At 42.2% G+C, this 23,745-nt stretch overlaps 1 protein-coding gene across 6 annotated transcripts; it reads right to left on the bottom strand.

Moving 5' to 3' along the window:
* Window positions 1–1,004: 1,004 nt before the first annotated feature.
* RLIM (ring finger protein, LIM domain interacting) lies at window positions 1,005–19,532 on the bottom strand. Of its 6 annotated transcripts, none has more exons than XM_054214637.1 (5): window positions 19,357–19,532; window positions 16,982–17,059; window positions 9,466–9,654; window positions 8,517–8,600; window positions 1,315–7,679 (listed from the first exon to the last, which is right to left on the bottom strand). In XM_054214637.1, the coding sequence occupies exons 3-5, from the start codon at window positions 9,632–9,634 to the stop codon at window positions 6,145–6,147; spliced, it is 1,788 nt and encodes a 595-aa protein (XP_054070612.1). In that variant the 5' UTR covers window positions 9,635–9,654; window positions 16,982–17,059; window positions 19,357–19,532; the 3' UTR covers window positions 1,315–6,144. The 6 variants fall into 6 exon arrangements, with proteins under 6 accessions (XP_054070615.1, XP_054070612.1, XP_054070613.1 ...); XM_054214638.1 differs by having other exon boundaries at window positions 19,360–19,532; XM_054214639.1 differs by lacking the exon at window positions 16,982–17,059 and having other exon boundaries at window positions 19,360–19,532.
* Between the last annotated feature and the right edge of the window lie 4,213 nt (window positions 19,533–23,745).

Raw genomic sequence — 23,745 nt, 5'->3', positions numbered from 1 at the left:
CGCAGGGTTATTCCCCCACCCCCATCGCTCTGGGGTGGACAGATTCGCCAAACACAACCTTTCTCCTCCCACCCAGCAGCCAAACACATTCCCCTGTGAAGCTCTGCATCTGCCACGGAAATAGACCCTGAAGGGAGGAGTAGGACAACGTAAAAGGTTACGGGGTTTAAGCACCGAGAGGGAGGAACAAGGTTATATAAAGTTTTACAGGCCAGAACAAAGACCTTGAATATATTAAAGAAAACAAACATGGGGATGAAATCAGCCGCACACGTGCCCCGGGGTTGGTTTGGACTCTTTAAGGGGTTGATGGCCAGTTTTTAAGGAACAAATACAGGGCCACTCAAACCAAAGGATTTCCGACAGGGAGATTTCGGCGTCCTGGCAAAGAGCTCCTGGCGCAGAAAGTGTGGGAGCCGCTGCGTGAATGAAGCCACCGAAATGAAAGTTAACGTTAATTAATGTTAAAGACTCAATTTCAGATTGAACTGTACACTCGCAGAGCAAGACAGACCACGGAGCTCAAGATGAAGCACGTGGGAATAAGGGGGAAAACTCTCCACGGAGAGTGAAGCTGGAGCAGAATGAACTCAACGCCTCCCTGGAGAAGCCCACGACTCTCCTCCTCACGGAACAAGAGCGTCGCTCACCGTGCCCTTGAACACCAGCCCAGCTGTGATACTGCTACCCAAAACACCGGGCGCTGCGTGTTTTCAAGCCATACATCACCTTCCTACCCCTTCTCTTGTTCTGATGCCATCACGCTCCCGCTTCCTCCTGGAGGGACGGAGTTGAGGTGAGGGAAGCGCCGATAACAAAGATAGCTTCCCACGCCCTAAAAAATTTCCTTCCCACTCAAGTAAGCGTTTGCACGTACTAATCAGCTACTAATTTTAGGACGAAGCTTTTAGCCATATGTGAGAGGTTCTCATGAACGCCGCTCAACACTGCAAAGTGTACTTCTAGGGAGACTCAGCCCCGGCAGCCCCGGCCACCGGCTCCTGGTCCGGACAGGCACCCATAAAAGTCACAGCTGCTACTTGACATACAACGTGCCGACGCGGCTTCGGTATCCCACATTATCCACCGACAGATTTACAGAAGTCTGGGACACAGTGAGATTTATTGCTTCAGTTTTATGTACTAAGGAGCAATAAATTCTTCCAAGAAGTTAACTCTACCCCATTCCGGCTCTTTCCTTTCTGCCCAGCCTCAAGGCAGAATGTGTACGGAGGAAATAAATTCCTACCGCATCCACCATCCTTTACTCCAGCGCATTCCCACCCTAAGAAGAGTAAACCCAAGGAGTGATGATCAAGCACAAGATGAACACTTCATGCATTTTATTGAGTCTATTTAAATTTGCATTATGACATCTTATACAGGGAACAAACTCCTCCTAATCGTTAGCTATCAAATCTGGTCAAACTGTTGTCCGATGACTTCAGAGTACCATTTTGTATTAAACAAGTCCAGTATAAACAGATGCAAAGCACTGTACAAAAAAAAAAAAAAAAAAAAGAAGAGAAAAAAAAAGAAAACTTACATTCTCAGCTGAATTCAGGGCTTCCCAACCAACAGCCTTACTAGCAGACAGTGAAACTCAGGAAGGGGGCTCAGGTATTTTAGCTCAAGGGAACAAAACCAGATAAAACAATGAAAACAAATCCAATGGTATGTTTCCCCAGCAGAAAAGGAAGAAAAAAAGAGATACCTCATATCAAAAAGAGGTTGGGAAGCCCTGGTATAACAGATGCAAACTGCTTCTCTTTTTTACCACAACACAGCTTAGAAGTACTTCAGATAAGTTGCCATTGATTCTGGCTCCTCACCCTCCTCCTTCCCTCCCTAGTCAAGGAGAAACAAACAAAAAAGCCTAGGGTATGTAAAGGTTGAAAATATTTCTGCATCTGTTATGAATTCCCTTAACGTGGCTGCAAGCCAACCCTCCTCCAAAGCACCTCCTCCCGGGAGAGGCGGAGGAGCAGGCAGAGATTTCCACCAGCTCCAGGCTCCCCCGTGCCCTCGCTCCAGCAAGGCCAGCCCCCGCGGCAGGAGCAAGGCTGGCCGGTGGGAAAACCCAGGCATCAGACGGTTCCGTGACCAGACGCGTTAATAAAAAGCATCCCAAACTCAAGGCTAAGCCGGCGGGATAGAAGCTTTTGTGGTGCAGTGCGACAGTGAAGATGACGCTGGGATGGTCATCCTTAACCGCGTTTCTTTGCTCATCTTCACATTAGACCCTCGATGTTGGGAACCTCCTCTGTGGGCAGGACAAACATCAACTCAGATCTAGAATCATAGAATCATTTAGGTTGGAAAAGACCCTTGGGATCATCGAGTCCAACCACCATCTCCACTCTACAAAGTTCTCCCTTACACCATATCCCTTACACCATATCTACCAGGGAAAGAGTCCTTTGGACTCCCCGCGTTTGCATAATCCAGACAAGTGACAGGAAACGGGGCTGACAGTCATTAGGGGCCATTGTGCCAACTTTGGTGGGAAATCCAGTCGTTTGCAAGTCGACACAATGGACAATTATGGCTCCTTCAAAACCGGTGGGGTATCATGGCAGAGCAGCTGCTCTGCCTGCGCGTCAACGCTTCCTACAAAACCCACTTTAAACTTTTAATGAGCAATTTCTACGCATGCAGTACCTACGCTAACCAAATCATTTTTAAAACAAGTCAATTCACTGCCTACAAGTTCTTCGCAAAAAACCCAACTTGTTCGAAGAAATAAAAAGAGTGCACGCGGAAGGGAAATCTACCAAACCCCAGGAATAACTCTTCAGTCTGTTAGCAGATAAAGCCCCAGCTGAAAAAAAAAAAAAAAAGTAAGCACCCACAACTCTGTGTCGGTTCATAATCTGAGTTAAACTATCAAACGCGCTCTCAGATAAAAAAATAGTTTGTTTTTCTATGTTTTGGCCTTGTAACTGCTTTAATTGCTGCCGTGGGTACAGCTCCGGCCTGTCAGAAAGGAGTTCAGTTCAGATACACTCGTAGCAGGAGCTTGGGGGTTTGCAGTCTGAAAAAACCCCACGATAACTACCGAGGCAGGCAGTAACAGGGAACCTCCTTCAAAAATAAAATAAAGCAAGTCTTGAATGCGAAAGAAACGGTGCTGCCCCAAGCGAGACGGAGAGCGAAGGCCGAGAGGCTCCCACAGGGTGGCACTGCGAGCCCAGGCAGCAGGGCCGGCCCTGCCTCCCCACACCCAGCCTTTCTGCACCATCAGGCCTTGGAAAAGCACCAAACTACTCACTTTAACCCTTCGCAAGGCTACACGTGTGAGTTAAACAGCTGCATCCTTCCTGCCACATCAAGAAAGCGTAAACCGAGGGAAGCACTAAGCACAAATGCTCCACGCCGAAATGATTCATAAACTGTAAATTAGGCTAATTGTGAACCTTGTTAGAGTCTTTCCTATTTTGTTAGCAACTGAAGTGTTAATACGGGCTTTCCCTAACTCCAATCTAACTTTAAAAGAACAGAAATCGAATTACCACAGAGGCTGAGAGATGACTGGGTACATAAAGAGGTCTCTGCTCTATCAGCGATTTGATTTCTGCCAACTCCTCCAGACGTCAGGCAACGAACCCCCAGCGCCTTTAGCAAGCGCAGCGATGGAAAAGGCATATAAAACATTGAGAACATTCAAGGTCTCCTGATCTGAGATTAAATTATTTCTTCTTGGTACTGTTTGGGAAACTTCCAACAGTTTATTAGTTGCTATTGTTACAGAAAGATAAAATGTTAAGGCATGCCACTGTTAAGCTATAGCAAAACCATGAAGTTGATTCTACCAATGCAAATAGTTACTGGAAAGGGAGAACATTAAAAAGTTAAGCTATGTCGAGTGACACATACCACAGCCGTGCTTCACCTTAATTTGCACTAGTGGGCTCCTTTCTTTCTGGTCACCAGCTTTAGTCCTCAGAGATGCACGTCAGATTTTCAAAATCTAACATGGTATTCACGTAGAAAGGGGTTTTTTTCCTTTTAATTCTGTGCTCCAGTAAGTCAGTAAAAGCTACTGGAAACTGCAACCGACAGCACGTGTTTGTTACGCGAATGCTACTGGAAGAAAGTCAGAAGTGTTATTTTGTTGAGGAAATTTTGGCATAGAGAGTCCAGCACCTGAAATTAATAGCTAACTTCTAATTTTACAGTGATGCATGTCAGAGGGAAAAATTCAAAAGCATGAGCTTCTTTATTATTCTGTTCAAAAGGAATACGCCTATGCCCTCCGCCACGATGGTGCGTCCCACCAGGAGGAAAGCGAGCTCAAGGGCCCGTCAGGGTTTCCTACTGAAACAAACGCCACAAAACGCACACATAGAAAAAAAACCTGGACTGTGGGGACATTCGGGCTTAGAGCAGAGACTATAGTTTATGCAACCACCACTATAAAACACCAGAAATACGTTTTAGTTAGGAAAGAGACAGGCCAGCTTTGGTTATGTCATCTGAGGAACAAGTAACATTTCCCATATAGCCAGCAAGAGCAGTTCATATCCCTTCATAACTACCCCCCTGGAGTTGAAATAAATATTGCCTTCCCTGGAGCACATGCAAGCTAGAAAAAAAAAAAAAAATCTTTATGGAATAAAACAAAGAACAGGTCATTGAGGGGGAAGGCTGTTTTCCCCTGACACTGATGAGAGCTGAGGTACGTTCTCTAATTCTCAATTTCGATATGCCACATACATGAAGTAAATGCAACTCATTTTCATCTGCCCAACAGGAGTATAAAGAGTTTGTTGGGATTTTTAGCGTTATTCTTAGAATCAGCTACACATTTAAGTGTACTCCCATAATCAATTATGATTTTCAATTTTAACCTAACACTCTAATAATCTGTTTTCCATTTAACACTTAAGTTATTTTTCTGTGGCGCTTGAGTCACAGGCTACCAATGCTGGATCTACCAGCATGGCCACTCAACAGATCCAGAAGTTACTACTAGGTTGAAGCTGGTGGGGAAGAAAAAAAAAAAAAAGCCACCTGTCAAAACTCATCTGCTGAATTGTTACACAGAGACACCTCAAAAACTGAAAGTAAAAGTCGACAGAACTGGTGTAAGAACTGGTACACACCAGTTTGTATTATTACTTATTAGGAACCATACCAAGAAATAACCAGCCAGTAGAACACTTTCTAATTTTTATCATCTTTTTGGTGGCATTACTGAGCCAAAACACTGCAATTATAACATTTAATTTCCATTTTTTTTAATGCAATTAAGATGTCTAATTCAACTGTTTTTATATTACAGTAGCTGTTCACATAAATAGTACAGATATGCACTGCTCTTGACAGGTACACAGTTACAAAAGCAGCTCTTGTATTTAGTTTGCTCTCCGTGTGGTGGGGTTTGTATGAAAAGCATTCTTGATTTCTAAGCATGGTACAATTTTAATTCTTAATGCGTTAGTACAACAGTGCATTGGAAAAGTACTGAGCTTCTACAAAAAAGCTTTACAATTTTAAAACAGTTTTTTTTTTTTCCTTTATTTAAACAAGCATAGGCAATTCTTATATTTCCACAACAAGATAAATATCCCAATTAAGCTAACAGCTCATCCTACAGCGTGCCATAGTGATGGGGAAAGGGCTAACATTAGTGTTATTTACACAGACATGTCCAATATTAACCCAGTAAGAAAATCAAAAGTATGTTCAAGTGTGCAATTAAGTTCGTATTATTTTTTCAGATAGCTGAACTTCTTGCAAAAATTCCTCTACGACTCATGTACGTTTAGTTGGGATGACTTCTCAAAGAACTCCTCATTAGCACAATCTTGAGGACAAAATGTTGAACTGGGATGGCAGAGGCTGGGTGGGTGAAAGAACTTAATACTCTTCACAAAGAAAAAAAATAATATTGTTAAGGGGGTAGATGTCTTTGGACAAGTGAGAAATTTAACACCCAAACTGACTAGATCTTGAAAACCCTAATCAAAGAAATTTTCCAATTTTAAAAGCTTGAATTCAGAGAAAATGCTTTCATGAGGGAAGATTCACTCCAAGTCATTACTATACATTGAGGTACCACTCAAAAAGTGGCCATAAAGGAAGTGACTTCTTTGCCCATCACTATCACACTAGCTGCTCGGCCATAAATTCAGATCTCATTTAGACAACACTCTCTCTGTTACCAGAAGCTAAGACGGCTCTGCGACAAATGGGACAAGTGGAATTTTCTGATAACCAGCGATCAATGCAGTGGACATGATACTCGTGCGAACAAGGCAATTTACGGAGCTTGTTGCCTTCCGTGTACTCTGTAATGCACACACTACAGGTTTTCAGAGCATCGCTCTCACCAAAATTCCTCATCGCTAGGTTGTCAATTTGTTCTTTGGTGAGTCCTCTTGGTTGGTCATCATCATCTTCATTTAGTAGGAAAAATTGTGCTAGGCTAAGGAATGGTAGAGAGCCACTTTCTTCAAATGTGACCGATCCCCTTGTATTCCGACCTTCCCGTCTGGCACCAGATGTTGAACCACCTTCATTGCCACCTTCATACACCTCCCCTGAGCTAACATCCGTACTTTCATTGCTTGAAGTACCACCACCTCCGTTCTGTGCCTCAGAAGCATCCACGTTCTGATTTGGAGTTGGGCCACTAGGATCTGCATCACTATCACTGTACATAAAGTAACTCAGCTCTCCGAAGCCTGTCATTATCTGCCTTAGCATAGTCTGAATAGCAACTGACGTAGTCTCACTCAAGCCTGTGTTTAAGATCCTACGGATAGGAATCCTAATGGTACTGACATAAGTTCTCACTCCCGCCCGTTCTGAACGTGAAAACGTGCGCCTAAACCCTCCCCGTTCGCTTTCGTAAGTGACCGTGTTGTTAGGTGTCTGGGACCTGGACCGAGTTCTGTTGGCTATGCTGTCTCTTTGCCGATACTCTCCTGGACGAACTCTTCTCACCTGAAGATCAAGTACTATGGTAGGTGGCCTCTGACCAGGAGTTGCAGACTCACTGGTGCCGTTAGTTTCTGAAGAACCTGCTGCTTGAGGAACAGGTCTTGTTTCAGGGGTTGAAAACAAAACTGCATTTTCATTTGGCATCTCAGTCCCCACTGCATGCTGCCTTAACGTCACATGCTGCCTAGTTCTAGAGCTTCCCTCGGCTTCATTCACTGAGGAGTGGTCAAGTGTTTGAGATGATGTATTGTGATGAGACCTGCGAGGAGGCTCACTCACTGGATTAATAGGTGACCTACTTCTATCAGTCCTAGCCCGCGTTCTCCGCTGTTCTGGACTCCTACTTCTCGCTCTCCTCTGCCCTCTAGGAGGGGAAGCTTCCTCAGTTGTTAGCTCCTCCGAAGTGCTCCTTTCTGATCCAGGCTGCCTTACAGATGGCGATTCAGACCTTGGAATTTCAGAGTCACTTTGGCTGTTTTCCAAATCCTCCCCGCTGGAAGGCTCTACAGATGGCTCATTCTCAGTTTCTGGATTTGTGTTCCCATTATTACGGTTGACATTTATTTCCAAACTGAATCTGAAGTCACCACTATTTGGGTTAGTCCGGCTCACTGCTCTCCAAGACTGGTTTCCCCGTTGTCCGCTTCGTGTTGTATTTCCAGTCTGTCGGACTGAATTAAGCCAGTCTATAATAGAATCTCCATTTGAGACATCTTCTGCAGACTCCGCACCTGCGAAAAAGACAGGGAACTACCAAAATTAGAGTACTGAGCTAGTTTTGGAGTGAATTTTTCCAAGAACATAATTGCTTAGCTTAACAAGTGACAATTTAGAAGCGCTTAATCCTACCAAGTGCTATTGTGGTTTCACACATAGCATCCCAATTCTTTTCTACCAAAGCTCTTTTAAGGGAGCAGGAGTGGACATTTTACTAACATGTAGATAGGCTGCAGCCATCACATAACAAACAAGTCATCAAAATAACACATATTTTTTATCATAAGTAAACGGAAAGTCACATTTCAGGTGTCATAACACATCAATATTCTGTGTTTTCCTTTCAAAACAATTAAGTGATCTATTGACAGCTAAATTGAGAACTAAGTCGGTCCTGACCCTCCACTTGAAGAATGGCTTTATAGCAAATCTATCTCACTAAAGAACGAACCCCAACGGTAAGCTCTAAGCGTCCTCCACCAATTTCTGTAGAAAGGTGATAACGAAAGCCATATAGCACCTTTGGAAGGGCAGAATGGTGAATTAAAAATAGGGATTGCCAAAAAGCATCCCAGAAGGAAGCAGACAGGAAGGCAATCTTAAATAAATTTAAAAAAAACAAGAAGAAAGAAACCTAAACAAATCTTTATCTTGATGCAAATAACAGATGCGTTATGAGTGAAATCTGTCCCAAACTGACCTCTGCAGCAGATATCAGACATAACGTTCACTTAGTTTTAAAACAAAGCTCACCTTGCACCTGCCTAGGCTTAACTTGTTCCACTCCTGCACTCAAGTTAAGGTCCGTATGGGGTGCTAAAGTTAAGGGTTTTCACAAATACTGTATATACCTCTATTCTCATCACTGTTTTGCTGTGGCGGACCTTCTTTAACTTGGTGTAGCCTTCTCAGCAACTCTTCTTCAGTAATTTCACCTTAGAAAATAAGCAAAATTTTCCAAAAATATTTCGAAATCATGTGTATGGCAAGCATTATCAAAAGCTTCTACAGAAGGTACAAGCCACTGCTTGTTTTTTTTTTTCCTAATTAAATCCTGCCATAATGAGACTGCCAAACAGGTTGCTACAGGGAAGTTCAGACACTTCAGCACCAGTGTCCCAAGTAAGTTTTGCTGAAGCTGAAAGATCCAACAGTTTCAACCTATTCAAGACAGATGCGCTTTCTGGTTCTGTAACCTCTACAACCTGTCAGCAATTTTCATCATCCTATACCAATTATATGGCTGTCCAGAGTAAAATATTTAAGATAACACCTTCACAAGCATGAAAAAAAGTTTAAATTAGTGGAAGTCATGTTTTAAATTAGAACTGGTTTGAATTCGGTATCATCCTATAAAAAGTCAATTTAAAAGAATAAGTCAACTGAAAACTGAGATAAAAATGCCCGTGCAGAATCTTGCACCAGACTGCTTAACCTAGTTACAAACTGTTAACCTCACCAACACAAAGTTTTCACACAGATGCTTCAGGGAGATTACTTTTCAATCAAAAACGTGTAAGGGTCCATAACTAGAACCAGGTCAACTCTGTGTTTCCCCACCAAGTTGTGTAAACACCTGACTTTTGTATCTGATGAATCCATATCATCTAACTACCTCTCCACTAGTCAGGGGATCACTCAAATTTGAGTGTGCAGAAATTAGCAAGAAGCTACTTCCTACCATGGAACACAACTGCAGCACACAAACTAAATGGTGAAACAGTTTCAGGAGAACACAAAAATGACACAAATCGCCTACAAGCAATTCTAGTAAGATGTACATACACAAGCATTACCCACCTGGTGTTCCTAGCAAATTGTTATCTCTCATAAGCCTGTAGTCCTCTTCACTCAGGTTGTTTACAAACTGATAGAAAGCTTCTTCTCGATCTAACCGATCTAGCTGACTCTGACGTTGTGCTTCTGATTGATCAACATTTCCTTTATCACTAGAATCTGAGCTTTCCATCTTGATGAGTGGGAAAGTACCTAAAAAGGAGAAAATAAATCCTTCATCCAGAGTATTTGTTTAACCTGTACTACATCCTTCATTGTTATCCCTAAATTTGGCGGGGTGTGAGGGGTTGGGGGGGTAGGCGTGGCAGGGGAGTAGTTTGCTAACTGAGGCTTCAGTTAAGATAAGCTGCACAACCACAGGGATCACAAATGAAATAATTCTCAAAGCATGAACCTCTTCAAGAAGTTACAAACGAAATCTATGCCCATCATTATCAAATACTGAACAAAGCAGCAGGTACGAACACGTGGAATAGTATCAGCATAACCCTTAGTCCATCTTCACATAGTTGACTATGTGTCCACGACTATTCGCTTTTTAGTGCAAAATATTCCTAATACTGCAACTGCCTCACAAATCACAAACATTGCCTTACGGTGGCATACAACAGTGTAGTACGAGGCATAAGCAAGCCATTCTTGATCATGCTCTCTAAATGAGCATGGGATTAAGTATTCATCACTTCTTGCCCTGCACTATGGTGATGAAAGCAGGAATCAATCAAAAAAAAACTTACCACCTGCTATGAAAAACACCCTCTTCAACATCCAAGTGAATTTTAACAGAATGAAGGACTCAAATATAGAAGGCAGAAGATGCCATGGAACACCATGTGTGCAAAAAAAAAAAACCAAACAAAAAAAAACCAAACAAAAAGTCCCCCACAACCACCAACCCAGACTATTAGTTTTCTCAAAAAAGGAAGAGGGTTTGTAAAATCAACTTTGTAGTTTAATGTCAAGAGAAGAATTTGCTTGCAAGTTTCAGCATTCACTGGATTACTGATGTTGATGACTAGAACTTCCAGGACAAAACTCCACAGCGTGTGACAGGTGTAACTTCTGCTATAAAGAACCATCTTTTATTGTGTATTTTTTAATATAGCCTTCTCATATTGTTTTTCATTTGGATGAAATCCTTGACAATGTCTCTCTCTCTCTCCAAAAAAATATTGATGAATGCCATGTCTATATTTGATAGATATTACAACAAAATACATGCAAATGCAGAAGACGTTCTGGCACTACCTGCACCATGCAAATATATCAAATGAAGTTAAAGTAATAACTAGTTTCCTTAATCACTATCCTCATTATTCACAACATCAAGAATTTTCCTGTACAACTGGTAGAATCTAGTTACTCAGAGAGGTGATTAGCAAGCTAATCCTCTGCAAGCTAAAAAGCTCTGCAATAACATTCCCCATCAGAAAACATTCCTTTCATTTAAACCATACTTCATGTGACATGAAAATACTGGAAGAATAAAGCTTTTCTGCTTCTCACTGGAAAATTTCCAACACTTAGACATCTGTCTAGTGCAAAAAGCATCTTTTTTTGGTTTGTCAGCACAGCTGTCAAGTCAAGACTGCCCACAGTTTACATTAGTGCTCCTCCACAGAAGAGCAGCACTGCATGATCTCCAGGGGTAGTTTATTTCAGCTGCTATTGTGAAAATTAAAGTGCACCTCAGTATGTAACAGTAGAAAATTCCATCCCATTATTGCAGACTTGCAGATTATAAAATAGCTACTCCAACCCTCTTTGTCTTGAATTCTGATGCAGCAGAACTTGTTTTTAAGTTAGTCATATTGAGGCACAAATGACTCGTTGCCACTCAGTAATATAGTACGCAAGGCTACTGGTATTATTTGGTTTGGTCAAATTCTGCATTTCACCAAAGAAATTAGGCTTATTTTTCACCTTTTTATCAGTAAGCATCAACAATCACTAGGGTTACGACCATTTCAAATGGAAGCCTACCAGCTTTCCCCGCACTGCTAAATCTCTGGTGGAATCTAAAGACTGCATGGCCTGTCTGAAGACTTGCATGTGATGTGCTGTCAAATACACCGATAAACAGACCCATTCACAGTGAGAGTTGCGCAATGGTTTCAGCTGGTATGTCCAATTGACTGGGCTCAGTTACAAAAGCTGTATGCCCTTCAAATCTTAGACACTGACTTCTAATGAGAACACAGCTTGCCTGAAACTCAAACTACTTTTTACAAGCTTTCTGCAGCAGAATTATGACTCCAAGTAACTTCACTTAAAGACATATTCAATCTAGAGAAGATAACAGAAATAAAGAGACAGCTGCTTTTAAAAGAAACATCTGAATAAAGCCTCAAGTAGAAAGAGACCTGCATTCAAAATAAAACCCTGAAAGATGCATTAGTTCTCTGGGGATACACATCAGAACTCTAAGTGGCATTCCCTTTTTTAGGACAACAGTGAAACAAAGTTGACAATAAGATTAAGAAAATAAGGGAATGTAATAAGATGCTAAGGGACAGCAGCAGCATGAAGTTTTGTAAAATATTTTCCCTCAAATGACTGCCACCGTAACATTTACTGACTTTAAAACACAGAGAATGTCTTCATAAAGATGGCAATATTAACATATTTGTAAGCATTAGACTAATTCTACAACAGCTTTTAAAAAAGAAAACCGCACTATGCATACAAAGCATGACATTTGTTTACTGCTTATGCTTTGAAATTTTCCTTTTAACTGCAAATTCCAGTGCTTGCAGGCACCTGAGCTACATAATGTCTATTTGATTCAACCACATTTGCCCATTCTACATCAGAAGATGAAGGGACACTCTTCTTGGTCAGGGGGAAAAGGGAGAGTCAAAACAAGTGAAGGCTGGGGGAAGGGGGGGAGAAATCTCTTCTTTACCAACAGACTGACGTATGCTCTGATAGGTGATCCTTGAGGAAATGCTCAGAGTAAGACAAAGTCAGTCTTACTTATTTCCAGTATAGGTTCACTCCTCTGTTCTCCTCCATCATCTCATATCTTCCCTCCTAAACCATAAAATCAGCTATTGGCCAAGACTGAAAAGATGCAATTGCTAAGAAAAAAGGCCTCAGAGGTGGATCTTGAATTAAGAGTTTAATTTACATTAGGACTATTTCTACTAGTGACAAGCTCACTTTATTTTCCTATTGCAAGCAACTGTAATGGATTAAACTAGCCCACTGTACCCCAACTTCATGCTGTTTAGCTTCAATGTCCTAGAAATGCTATATATCTATATGGGATGTTTACATTGATGGAAACACAGATGGCAAAGAAATGCATAAATGCACATCTACACATTCTCCCTACCTTACTGTTGACAGCAAACGGGACAATATTCTTCACACTAGAGCTCTGATACTATAATCAGTAAATGGAAAATAGGATTTCTACCCCAAGGCTTCTGTTACTTTGTATCTCTTCACTGTCCACTCAGCTCATTGTCCACATTGTCCATTTTAAGCTTCACCTCCCGGCACCACTGCAGAGCACTGCGTTACCAGAGTGAACTTACTAGAATATTTAGACTACTACTGTCTCGGCATGACTCCATAGGTCCCACCTGGTTGTACAACAGGACTTCCACGGTGGCAGTTACTATGTCACCTCGCTCCTATTTCAGCAAGGCAGAGTGTTGCAGAAATAACTTGAAAACCTGTCCCTCATTCAGGATTCTGCTCTCAGCTCATACACTGCAGAAAGTTAAGACTGGCTTAAAGAAGCTGACTACAGTAACACAGGGAAACCTGATGAGGGAAAACCAACAGATACACAATTAAGTTACAACAAAATAACCAACATTTGATTATCCAATAAGCAGGTGCACTTCAACTCTGCTTCTCTTTCTTCTAGTGGTTTAGTTCAACTCAAAGTATGACTTTGTTCTTATCCAGGGTAAAAGATTCAGAATTTCCTTCTTTAGTGTCTTTCCTTGTCAGCACTGAGTTGACAAAGGGTGGGGAAGGCCACATCTACGAGCAGGAAGTTCAGATCTGTTGATTATTGCCAACTTCAGCTGACTTTATGGGAAAACCTGGGGGCGGGGGGGGAGGAAATCACCTAAAGTTTGCACAAAATAGAATCACAGCTAGAATACATGATGTTCTCCTTAAAAAAAAAAAAAAGAAAAAGAAATGAACTGAACTGAAATATTCTTCAGCATCTGAATATCCAGACACATTAACTACAGTGAATTCTTAATTGGTGTTCCTATCCTTCTGAAAGTCAGCAAAGTATCTTCCCTGCAGTTACGCTTCAACAATCGCAGAGATTTCAGAGCAAAAACAACTAGCTGTCTCTCTGCTGCTGCTAGAGACTGCAGGAGCAAAACCAGTAAGCCCACAAAAGGTATTGGTTTTTTACATTCTTTTATTCAAGAGGAAGTAATATTATGCTCTTTTGCATAGGAACAATTTAAGAGTACTAGATAATTCCTTCAATAATGCAAAATTATCATTCTTGGAGTACAAGATATATTTTACTTTACTTTAGATTTTTTACCTGTGCTTAGAAACAATCTAGTGGCACAGCTAGCAGTGATGAAATACTTGCGTTGTCCATTTACCTTCAACAATCACAACGTGTACCTCCATACTGCTTAACACTTGTGGGCTACAGAATTCTTCCCAGAAAAACTACTAATGGACCATATGGCACAGCGATAAATCACTAGCTCTTCCTCCTTCAAAGATGTGTAATATCTCCTGACATTAGTTTTCTGTATTAAATACCAAGACACTACCTTAGCCTGCATTCATTTTATATTTTTAAAAATTACAGAAAACATTAGAACTCTCATTAAACTAGCTAGGTAAAACTTAGAAGATGTGACAAACTCGGAAATCACTCATCTGTAGGGTTAAAAGAAAAAACAATACCTTAAAGTTATAATCTTCATTAGATTTATGGGGCAAGTCTCAAATTTTAAACAGGAGAAAGACACTAAATTAGTTAAACTGCAGAAAAGTTCGTATTCTCACTAGCTAGCTGTGCAACAAAAACTTCCTCTAAAATCCCCCCCACCAAGGTGTTACTGGTATTTCAACGTTACATGAGAGTTTGCAGTGCAGTATGTTAGGAACATTTCCTGAATTACCTCACGTCCCAGCAACATAATTAATACCTTTGTATAAACAAAAAAGATGATGGCAATATGAATAAGTGTTTCTTAGATGTGCTCAGCAGAAGGCTAATTTCTCATTTATGATTCATAACCTCATCTTAATTAGGTACTTCAACCGGTAGAGCACCTTGCTTACTTCCAGTCTTCAGAAATTATCAAACCCTTTGACTAAAAGAAGTGACTCAGTAGTGGAAGCCTGAAATACTTATTTTCTGGTTTGGGTTGTTACGGATTAACTATTTTTTCCTCCCTTGCTTTCACTGAACATACCTCAAAGACATTTTAGCTCTACAACAGAAGTACAACACAGCTGTCTGTTCAAAGCGCTTTCCATGAACTCTGACTTCAGCAGCTCTAACATACCATCCCGTCTGGCAGGACCAGCCCCAGCCAACAGCCTCTCCAATTCCATTTCTCAAATGACACAGAACAGCAGCTAGAACAGGCAGTTCTGTTACCCTAGGGTTCTTTAAGCATAAACAGAGCCAACTTCACGTGCAGTATTCATCTGACCCACCCCATGTCCCAACTACAAGATTTTCCTAGAAGAATTAAAAGTTGAAAAATAGTTTCCATGCCAATCAGTATCCAATTTCTCAATACTCAAAACTAGCAGAAGGTATGAAATAGCAGAAACTACATTTTCATCTTATGTATTTCATCGTTCAAGTCTTCAAGCTCAAAAGCAGAAGCAAAACCTGACTGTCAGTGAATCCTATCATAAAACAGTGAAATGAAACAGCTATCTATTTGCATTATACAGGGAGCTTCATTATGTCAAGTCTGTTTTTTTTGGTTTTGTGCAGGTGCACAAGTTTCCTCTTGCAATCACACCAAAGGCTTGGACAGCCTAGGTACTCATCTACGTCTTAGAAACATTAACAAGTAACGAACTTTTCTAGTTTTCAAAGTTGCATCATGAATTTTGGATGTACTCTTTTTTTTTTTTCCCCCTGCTATTCTTGCTTTCTGTCGACGCTCTGATGAACCACAGATCTACGCTCCTACTAGACTTCTACTAAACTTACTACAAATTTTAAATGCTCAATAACTCCCCATATCCTCTTTGCCTCAAAAAATATCATGGAACATGTACCACTTTTGGAAAGCTGGAAGAAAATGTTGTCTTCCATGAAGCGTTCCACGTAAACTGCTATACAATTTAAATGACAGCTTAAGAAGGAGTGTTAAACATCAATTCAGCTATTTCACTACCCCAGTGTGTTTCAAAGCAAAGGCCCTACAACAAGATGTCATTCTGAACATACATTTTAAACAATAGAAAGCAGATGAATACTTTTACAGAACAGTTGCAGAAAATTCCACAGAACAACAAAAAAATAAATCTTCCATGAGAAAGGGTAGAACTTAGCAATTCCGGAATACTAAGAACATGTGGAAAGAAGATGGAGCTCTGAAAATAAAATTCAGCACGAACTCCCAAAATCCAGGGCTTCACATTTTATTATCTGCACTTACTAAAACAACTTTTTACATGCAAGTTGAAAATAAAATTAAGATAGTACTGCCTTTTGCCCTCAAATTCAGATGATATCACAGTGTATACGAGGTGTAACAAGTTTCCAGCACTGCAGACTCATGAAATGATGCTCTTTTTCCCCCAAAAGCGAGCTTCCTGCTAGGTCAGCAAGCAGAAGGCCCACTCTGAAGCTCAAAGGAAGAAGTAATGCTGCACGCAAGTAACCAGTGATAGCAGTACAAACAGGATTGACATCCAAGGAAGTTGTACCCACAAAACTGTATGATGACCATCACGTAGCCTTTTGATTTCTGAAGAAACAGACCTTCTGGTTAGTGAAAGCACTAAGCCAATCATAACTCACGGAATTTCAATTAAAAAAAGAATAAAACATATTTAGATTTAGTATCAAATTGCACTGTCTCCACAAAACTGCTGCTAAGACAGCTACTACTGAAAGCAGAAGGCCAATAAAGCAATGACAATCACTACAACCACAACCCACACAGGAATTCCGAGACACAGATTTTTGTTGTTGTTGATGTCTAGTGCCTAGCAAATGTAGAAGTTGAAAATATAATTAAGTAAAATTTATTTTAATTTAAATAGATATCTGTAAGACTAGAATTCCATTTCTGATGATATACCAAGGCAGGCAAGCTCAAGCATTTTAACAAGACTATGTGTGCATAAATCTCGCATATTGAAATTAAGAGCGCTCTAAGCAAAATGTTTTAAAGTTATTAAATTAAGAGAAAGTGTGTGCTGACTTTTCCTACATATTCAATTATCATTAGACAGTTTTATGAAACCATACAACTCTGCAGACCTCCTTAAGTAAAAAGCTGAGCTTCAACACCACACATCAGCAAAAATTATTAACAAGTACCTCGTTAATATAAACCTGAACAGTTTCAAGAAGACACAGGCATGTGTGTTTCTTGTGATCTTAACTGCAGCCAGGAACCTGTGCAAAAGCAAAACGGAGCTCTGTGATGCTTCTGGTTATCCCTACTCACCATACAAAGATCTCAACTCTAAGTTATTACACTGCTACGCTGTTTAGAAGTATTGTTTTTGAGATGCACAAGAACATCATCAAAATATCTTGAGGACGGAGATACTCACGTTTGGTTTTATCCCTTCAAGATTAACTTTTGCAAACTCAAGAGTTGATAAACTTTCATTAAGACTGAGATTAAGTCACAAAAACTTAGAAAAATATCCAATAATCTTGTGTGGCTTCAAATGTTTTAATACAGGGAAACTGAGTTCTCTAAAAAAAAAAATTTTAAAACAACCTAGTAACTTATTAAACTATAGAAGCATTCTACCAAGACCAAGGAATTTATTTTGATACATTCCCATAGGGAAGAGGAATAAAGGAACAAGCTAGGCATATATATATATATGAGCATATAGGTGTTTTCAATTTCCATTTAGGGTTCACCCATTCCTCTAAAAATACCAGTACAAAAAAAAAAAAAAAAGGGCAGGTAGTGGAGACCAGACATTTCTAACACTGTTTTCCAGTACACCTTGGCATACCTATGAATTCAGTAATATGGAAAATAAATATGGTACAGATGACAACCACTACATGATTGAAAAATGCTGGTATGGTTACTTCAGTGACAAAAATTTAAGTAGTCAGAACTGCTGATGAAGAGAACACTATAGTTGTTATGCTTTAGTGGTCTAACATAACAAGAAGGCCTTAATTTTATGATGTGTGGTGTGTTTTCTCCTTTTCAGAAGGCCAGATATAATTCCAAGCTATAATTCTTTTAATTCCAAAATGGAAAACCTGTAGAGGGAATACAGTCAGTTTAAGTGCTAGTTGACCACTCCAACAAAACTAAGCATCTGACTCTCAATTAAGATAATTAACTGCACAAGAAGCAGCCAACTGTTTATTTTTTAAAAAGACTTGACAAGTAACTGCAATTAAAATTCAGGGACAAATTGGTGTCAGAGCTTCTTTAGCATTTTGACTACAATTTACAACTTGAAATTAACCAGCACTGCCAATATGGACAGGGAAAATAAATCTGACATGTTATGGTACGATTGGATACAATTGTGTTTGAATTCTTGTTTACAAGCTTCTCTGTATAAAGACTCTATCTTCCTGAAAAACAGTGAAACAAACAAAACTATTATAAAACGTATTTTTTTTTGCTGTTGAACATTTTGTCAGGCTCCTTCTACTACACATTAAAAATCAAGACACATAACAAACCTTAATAACTATATTATACTACATTACATACTGTTATATACAACCTGATATTGCTTCTGCATTAAGACAGATCACTGAAGATAGAGTAATACATACATCTAGCTGTAGACTTTACAGTGGTTTTGAAAAACAGTAAACAGAAACCTTAAACATCAACAAACAATATTAATAAGGGAAGCAAGAACTTGCACAGAAAACTAAGGTGACAGAGCAAACATGACAAGATTAACTGGAGAGAAACTCACAGAATAGGAATAGCATATATCATAGGTTTTAGCAGGTCACCAGCTGATCAAGACCCTTACAACAGACACAGAGATATGAAGAGCTCCCTCTTGCCTGTCTCCCAGAACAGGGCTTCTTGTCTCAACTCAGAGGAAGAAAAACTGAAAACACGGTCCTGAAGAGCTGCACATTCCTTAAGTAGGCACTAAACAGTACGGCGAGGCCCAAGATAGTGGCTATAATTTCCCCCCCCCACTCCATCCCTCCAAAAAGGGACTAAATACAACTCCTCCTCCAGCCCAACCGGATACCTAGAGGGTGAGGGGCCCAGCAGCCCTTCCCGAGGGGGAAGCGCAAACCTTACTCCAGCTCCAGAAGAAGGAACAGGTTCGCCCCGCTTCGGCGTGAGGCCCTGCCACACGCCCCGGGAGAAAAGGGAAAAGTCCCCAGGGTGACAGAGCCCGGCCCATCCTGGGGAGAGGGAGGCCGAGAATCCTCGCAGTGCCCGGGGCACACCCGCGCCCAGACCGCCATCACCGCCCCCAGCTCCATCACGGCACCCCGCTCCGCCTCTGCCGCGGGGCGGTTTCGGCCTCCCGAGCCCCGCGGAGCCCGGAGCCGCTCTGCCCTGTCCGGCACCCCGCAGTCCGCACGTCGGGGGCCCAAAGTAAGGGCAGAGGGGTTCCGCGACCCTCTCGACTCCGGGCGGGGGCCGCAGCCGCCGCCGCCTCCCCTGGGCCTGGGCCTCTCCCTTCTCCGGGCCATTTTGAGAGTCCGCCTCCAGCCTCGATACTCACCACCCGCCGCCGCCGCCTCCCCAGCTCTCGGTCCACCGCTCTCCCAGCTCCTCAGTGGGCTCGGTCCTGGCTCGCCCCGCTCCGTCCGTCCCTAAACAGCCGCAGCGTCGCCCTCCCTCCCCTCTCAGGCGGCCATTTTCTGCTCCATTGTTACCAAGGAACGGGGGCCCGGAAGCGGCCGCCGGCAAGCGGAAGTGAAGGCGCGCGCGCCTCTGCGCAGGCGCCGCCGCCCCCGCTGGGGTGTCGGGGCAGGGGAGCGCGGCCCAACGAGAGGAGCGTGGAGGACCGCGGGGTAGAGCGGCCCCAGCGCCGGGGGGCGCCGCCATTTTGAAGAGGGGCAAAGGCCGAGGGCTGTGGCCCGGTGGCATGGAGGCGGGGTGGCCGTCGCTGGTCTTCACGGTCACCCTGTCAGCCCGCAGCCCAGTGCTGCGCCGCGGGGGTCCCGGGGCTCAGCAGGGTCTGCCTGTGGTGCCATTCGGGCGTGGCAGCAGAAGGGCCTGTGTTCCCACAGGAGCCAGGCCTGTCAGTGCGGGGTCCATTTCATGTCACCTCAGGGTGCGCGCTGGGCAGAGGTGCCAGCGCTTGAGGCCAGCAATCATAGGATGTGTTGGGTTGAAGGGACCTCTAAAGGGCATCTAGTCCAACCCCCTGCAGGGAGCAGGGACATCTTCAACTAGAGCAGGTTGCTCAGAGCCTCATCCAGCCTGGCCTTGAATGTCTCCAGGGATGGGGCCTCCACCCCCTCTCTGGGCAACCTGGGCCAGTGTCTCGCCACTCTCAGTGTAAAGAACTTCTTCCTGATGTCTGATCTAAACCTGCCCTGCTCTAGTTTAAAACCGTTGCCCCTCGTCCTATGGCTACATACCCGTGCAACAGTATGGCCAGCACAATGGCCAACAGTTCCAAAAGCCAAGGGAAAAACTGTCAGTGAGGAGTGGTGTCTGTTGGTGCGGACATTCACTCTGCTCGCCTTCTAACTGTGGCAGCGTCTCCCCTGTGCGCTGGGTTTTCTCTGATGCCTAACCTGGTGTCATGTATTAAAGACAACTGTCACACTATATAAAAGCTAAGATGCTCCTGTTTTCCACTATGAGCCTTAATTAATCGAACACCAGACTTCCCATGTTCTCTAAGTCCTGTGCTTAGGTTAATTTTTCTGCAGTTGTTCCCCTAATGTTGGAACTATAAATTGCAGCTGCGTTATCTCCAGGGTCAGCCTGTCTCCCTTGTGGCATTCTGGCTGAGAAGTGAAATCAGGAATCGATAAGGCATAGCGGGAAGAAAACTGTGGCTGAAAAGAAATAGAGAACCAGGAGAGAAAAACACTTGTCTCCGTTCGGAACCCAAGGGGCTCGTGCTGTACCGACTGTCAGTGCTAGTTGAAGGAGAGGGAAAGGTTAAGGCTCTGCAGACTTGTCTCCCGTAGAGAACAGAGGGAATTCCCTCAGAGTTTGGAAAGATCCCACTGTACTGCCTGAGCAGTCTCTCTTGACAAGGACTTCAAGGAAAAGTAAACCAGAGATGGCTTCCAGAGATGGAAGTTATATTCATTTTCAAGCGAGATCCTGCGCATAGAGAAAAAATATATTTCTGAGGATCTGTGTGGTTTCAAGAAGCCCACAAGACACCTTTGTTTCTCCTTTTGGCAGTTTATTATAATAGTAGTGAGATTACTGTCAAGTTTAGGGGTGGGTTGCATTTCAAATTTGTGGAACCATAAATGGGTAGAAAGATACAAGCCCAACTTTTAATGTAAATGAATTGTTTTTAAATATTCACAGTTTAAATTTCCCCCTTCCAACTTGAGAACTTAAAGGCAGCTACAGTGTTTGTGCTAGAGAGAATGGAGGGGTCGGGTACAGGGCATATTTCTCATCAGTTTTACTTGCCACAGCATGGAGACCAGGAAAGGAGGTAGGTTAGAAACTCACTGAACTGAGGGCCGTGGTATCAAAATCATTAGTAATGGAGAGCTGAAGCAGTCCCAGTTTCATCTGGAGCAGATTTGGGTTCCCAACTATATTTTTGTTGAATTAACCATAATATAAAGCACAGAAGTTTACTCCATCTGCAGATGATACTTTACGCAGCATATAGTTGGAGTGATGGAGAGGTGATACCTAATCCAGCATAAAACTTGCTTGCAGAAGGTTAACCTGTTATGTTTTTAAAAGCAAATTGGAGTTGGGAGAGTGAGTTTAAACCAGGTCAGTCCCTTGCATCATTGCTGCAATATAGATCCTGCATTACAGTTGGATTTACCGTAGGGTCAAACCACGACCTAACAGTTCTGGTTTGGCTGCTCAATGTGAGTAAAAATTCAAAAAAGAAAAATTAGGAAGAGTAAATTTAATGTCACAAAGCAATTTTGCAGTTTTAGTGAACCAGAATGGCTGTCATGGGGAAAAGTTGCCTTGTTCCTGACCCACGAGAAGCAAATCTTTTTATGTAGACGGTGCTCCTACCGCTGACGGATTCCAGCGGTTGGAGAAACTGTATCCCCCGAAGAGAGAAACCCTGTGGCTGAATGTGTACGTACACTCTCATTTTTGGCAGGCATCTTTGAAGCAGGCAGAAAAATTAATTCTGCTGTCAAACATCGATAATTCAGGGAGCAGATGATCGGCACACAATTGATACACTTTATCATGGAAAGCCTTGTGCCGACAATTGATAAGACAGCCACCGAGTGTGAGTATTGGCAATTAGTAGATCAGCAGGACGTCCGTCAGAGTGCTCCAATGGCAGACCTCAAAGAACCGAGGAAACAGGGGGCGATGCGACTGCGACAGAGTGATTTATGCATGAAAGTGAATCCTGTCTTTTCTCCCTACCTTTTCTGAATACGAGGCAAGGTCAGAGCAGGATGAAAGTGGCTTTGTTATACACCAGTAACCTAAGCAGCAAAATGTTAGGGATTATTGAGCAAATGGGAGGTAGAGCATATTCTGCTATTTGAACGGAGGGATAAGATGGTCGTTTGTGCTCTTGGAACAGCCTCTGGGTATTTTATGGCATCTGACAAGTAATTTTGTCTGTTTTGTCTCTTTCTTTTCCCCTCAATAAAATAATTTTAATTGATTAATCTTACCGAAAGTCTTGAAGATCATCAAATGGCAAACAACAGAGGAATAAAAAATGTTATTCGTTACTTCTGGGGGTGAGCTCAGAGTCTTCAGGGGGATATTTGCTGGTTTGCTGGGAGATGAACACCCAGCGATGCGCAGAGATGGCAGCTGGGTTCTGCTCATTCACGCCTTGCTGCAGTGGTTAAAACTTGTAGCTGGGGTCCAGGGCAGACAGAGAAGGAAAAACGCCTCCCTCGGTGGCATTTGGTGGAGTTTATTTGCCTTCACAAGGTTGATCAGGTGCAGAATAAGCTCTGATTTTTCAAAACCGCTTTGCGGATTTCGGTATCCAGTTGACATTAATAGCAATTAATGGCCTTTGCACACATATCTCCTTAACACCTTTGAAAAAATGAGGGTCGGTGTAGCAGTGTAGCTCACAAAGCTTGTAGGGGAAAAGAAATTTGCATCGAGAACTTCGCAGTATAGGGAAAAAAAATCCAAAATCTATAGCAAAAGCATGGTGTAAGTCATGCTGAAGTGTTTTCAATTTGCTAATGTATGTATAGCAAAGGAGAATTACAACACTTTTCCATTGTAAGTTTAATGTTGTTTCCTTCAATGAGAGTAAATAAATTTGCTTTAAATCCCCCAGGGTCTTAAAAGCTGGTTATTTGGTGTGCGGTGATAGATGAGAAAAATGTTGGTGTTTGGTTTTTTTTCCTAAAAAGATATTAAAATAATTTATTCACAATATAGATAAGTAATAATCCAAATGCAGTGAGGTGAGAAGAATCTGAATCTCTTGGGAGCTTCTAAAACTGAAGCAAAAAAATAAAAAGACCCCAAAACCTCAAATCCTTATATGCTCAAAGTATTAATAGAGCCAGGTACTGAGCAGGCAAGTGAAGCCAATTTACACTAATGTACCAGCCCAGAACAAACTTGGGAGGAAACCTCAGCATATAACAATTCCTAACAGCCTAACTTGGCTCTTTTCTCCATCTCAGACTCTGCCTACGTTGCTGTACCGTGCTGGTGAAAGGTCTTCCCCCTTGGTAGGCGGGTGGATGGAGGGTCCCTTCTCTTACGGTGGTGGAGAAGCCCATATTTATGTCTGATACAACAAAGTATTTTCCATTCTAACAATATCTGAGGAAGTTATTCCAGCTGGTTATTTTTAAATCAGCAGGTCTGGCATGTGTGGAATAATTACTAAATTGGCCAAGAATACAAAAGTACAGCATTGTTCACACATTAAGGAAGGTCATAAAATCAAGAGGCTTCTGAAGTAGAATATAGCCACAGCTGACACACGAAG

The sequence above is a fragment of the Rissa tridactyla genome, chromosome 9 (genome assembly GCF_028500815.1).
Source record: "Rissa tridactyla isolate bRisTri1 chromosome 9, bRisTri1.patW.cur.20221130, whole genome shotgun sequence".
Lineage (NCBI taxonomy): Eukaryota > Metazoa > Chordata > Aves > Charadriiformes > Laridae > Rissa > Rissa tridactyla.
Note: the sequence above shows the minus strand (reverse complement) of the source record. Positions and strands in the feature narration are given on the sequence as shown.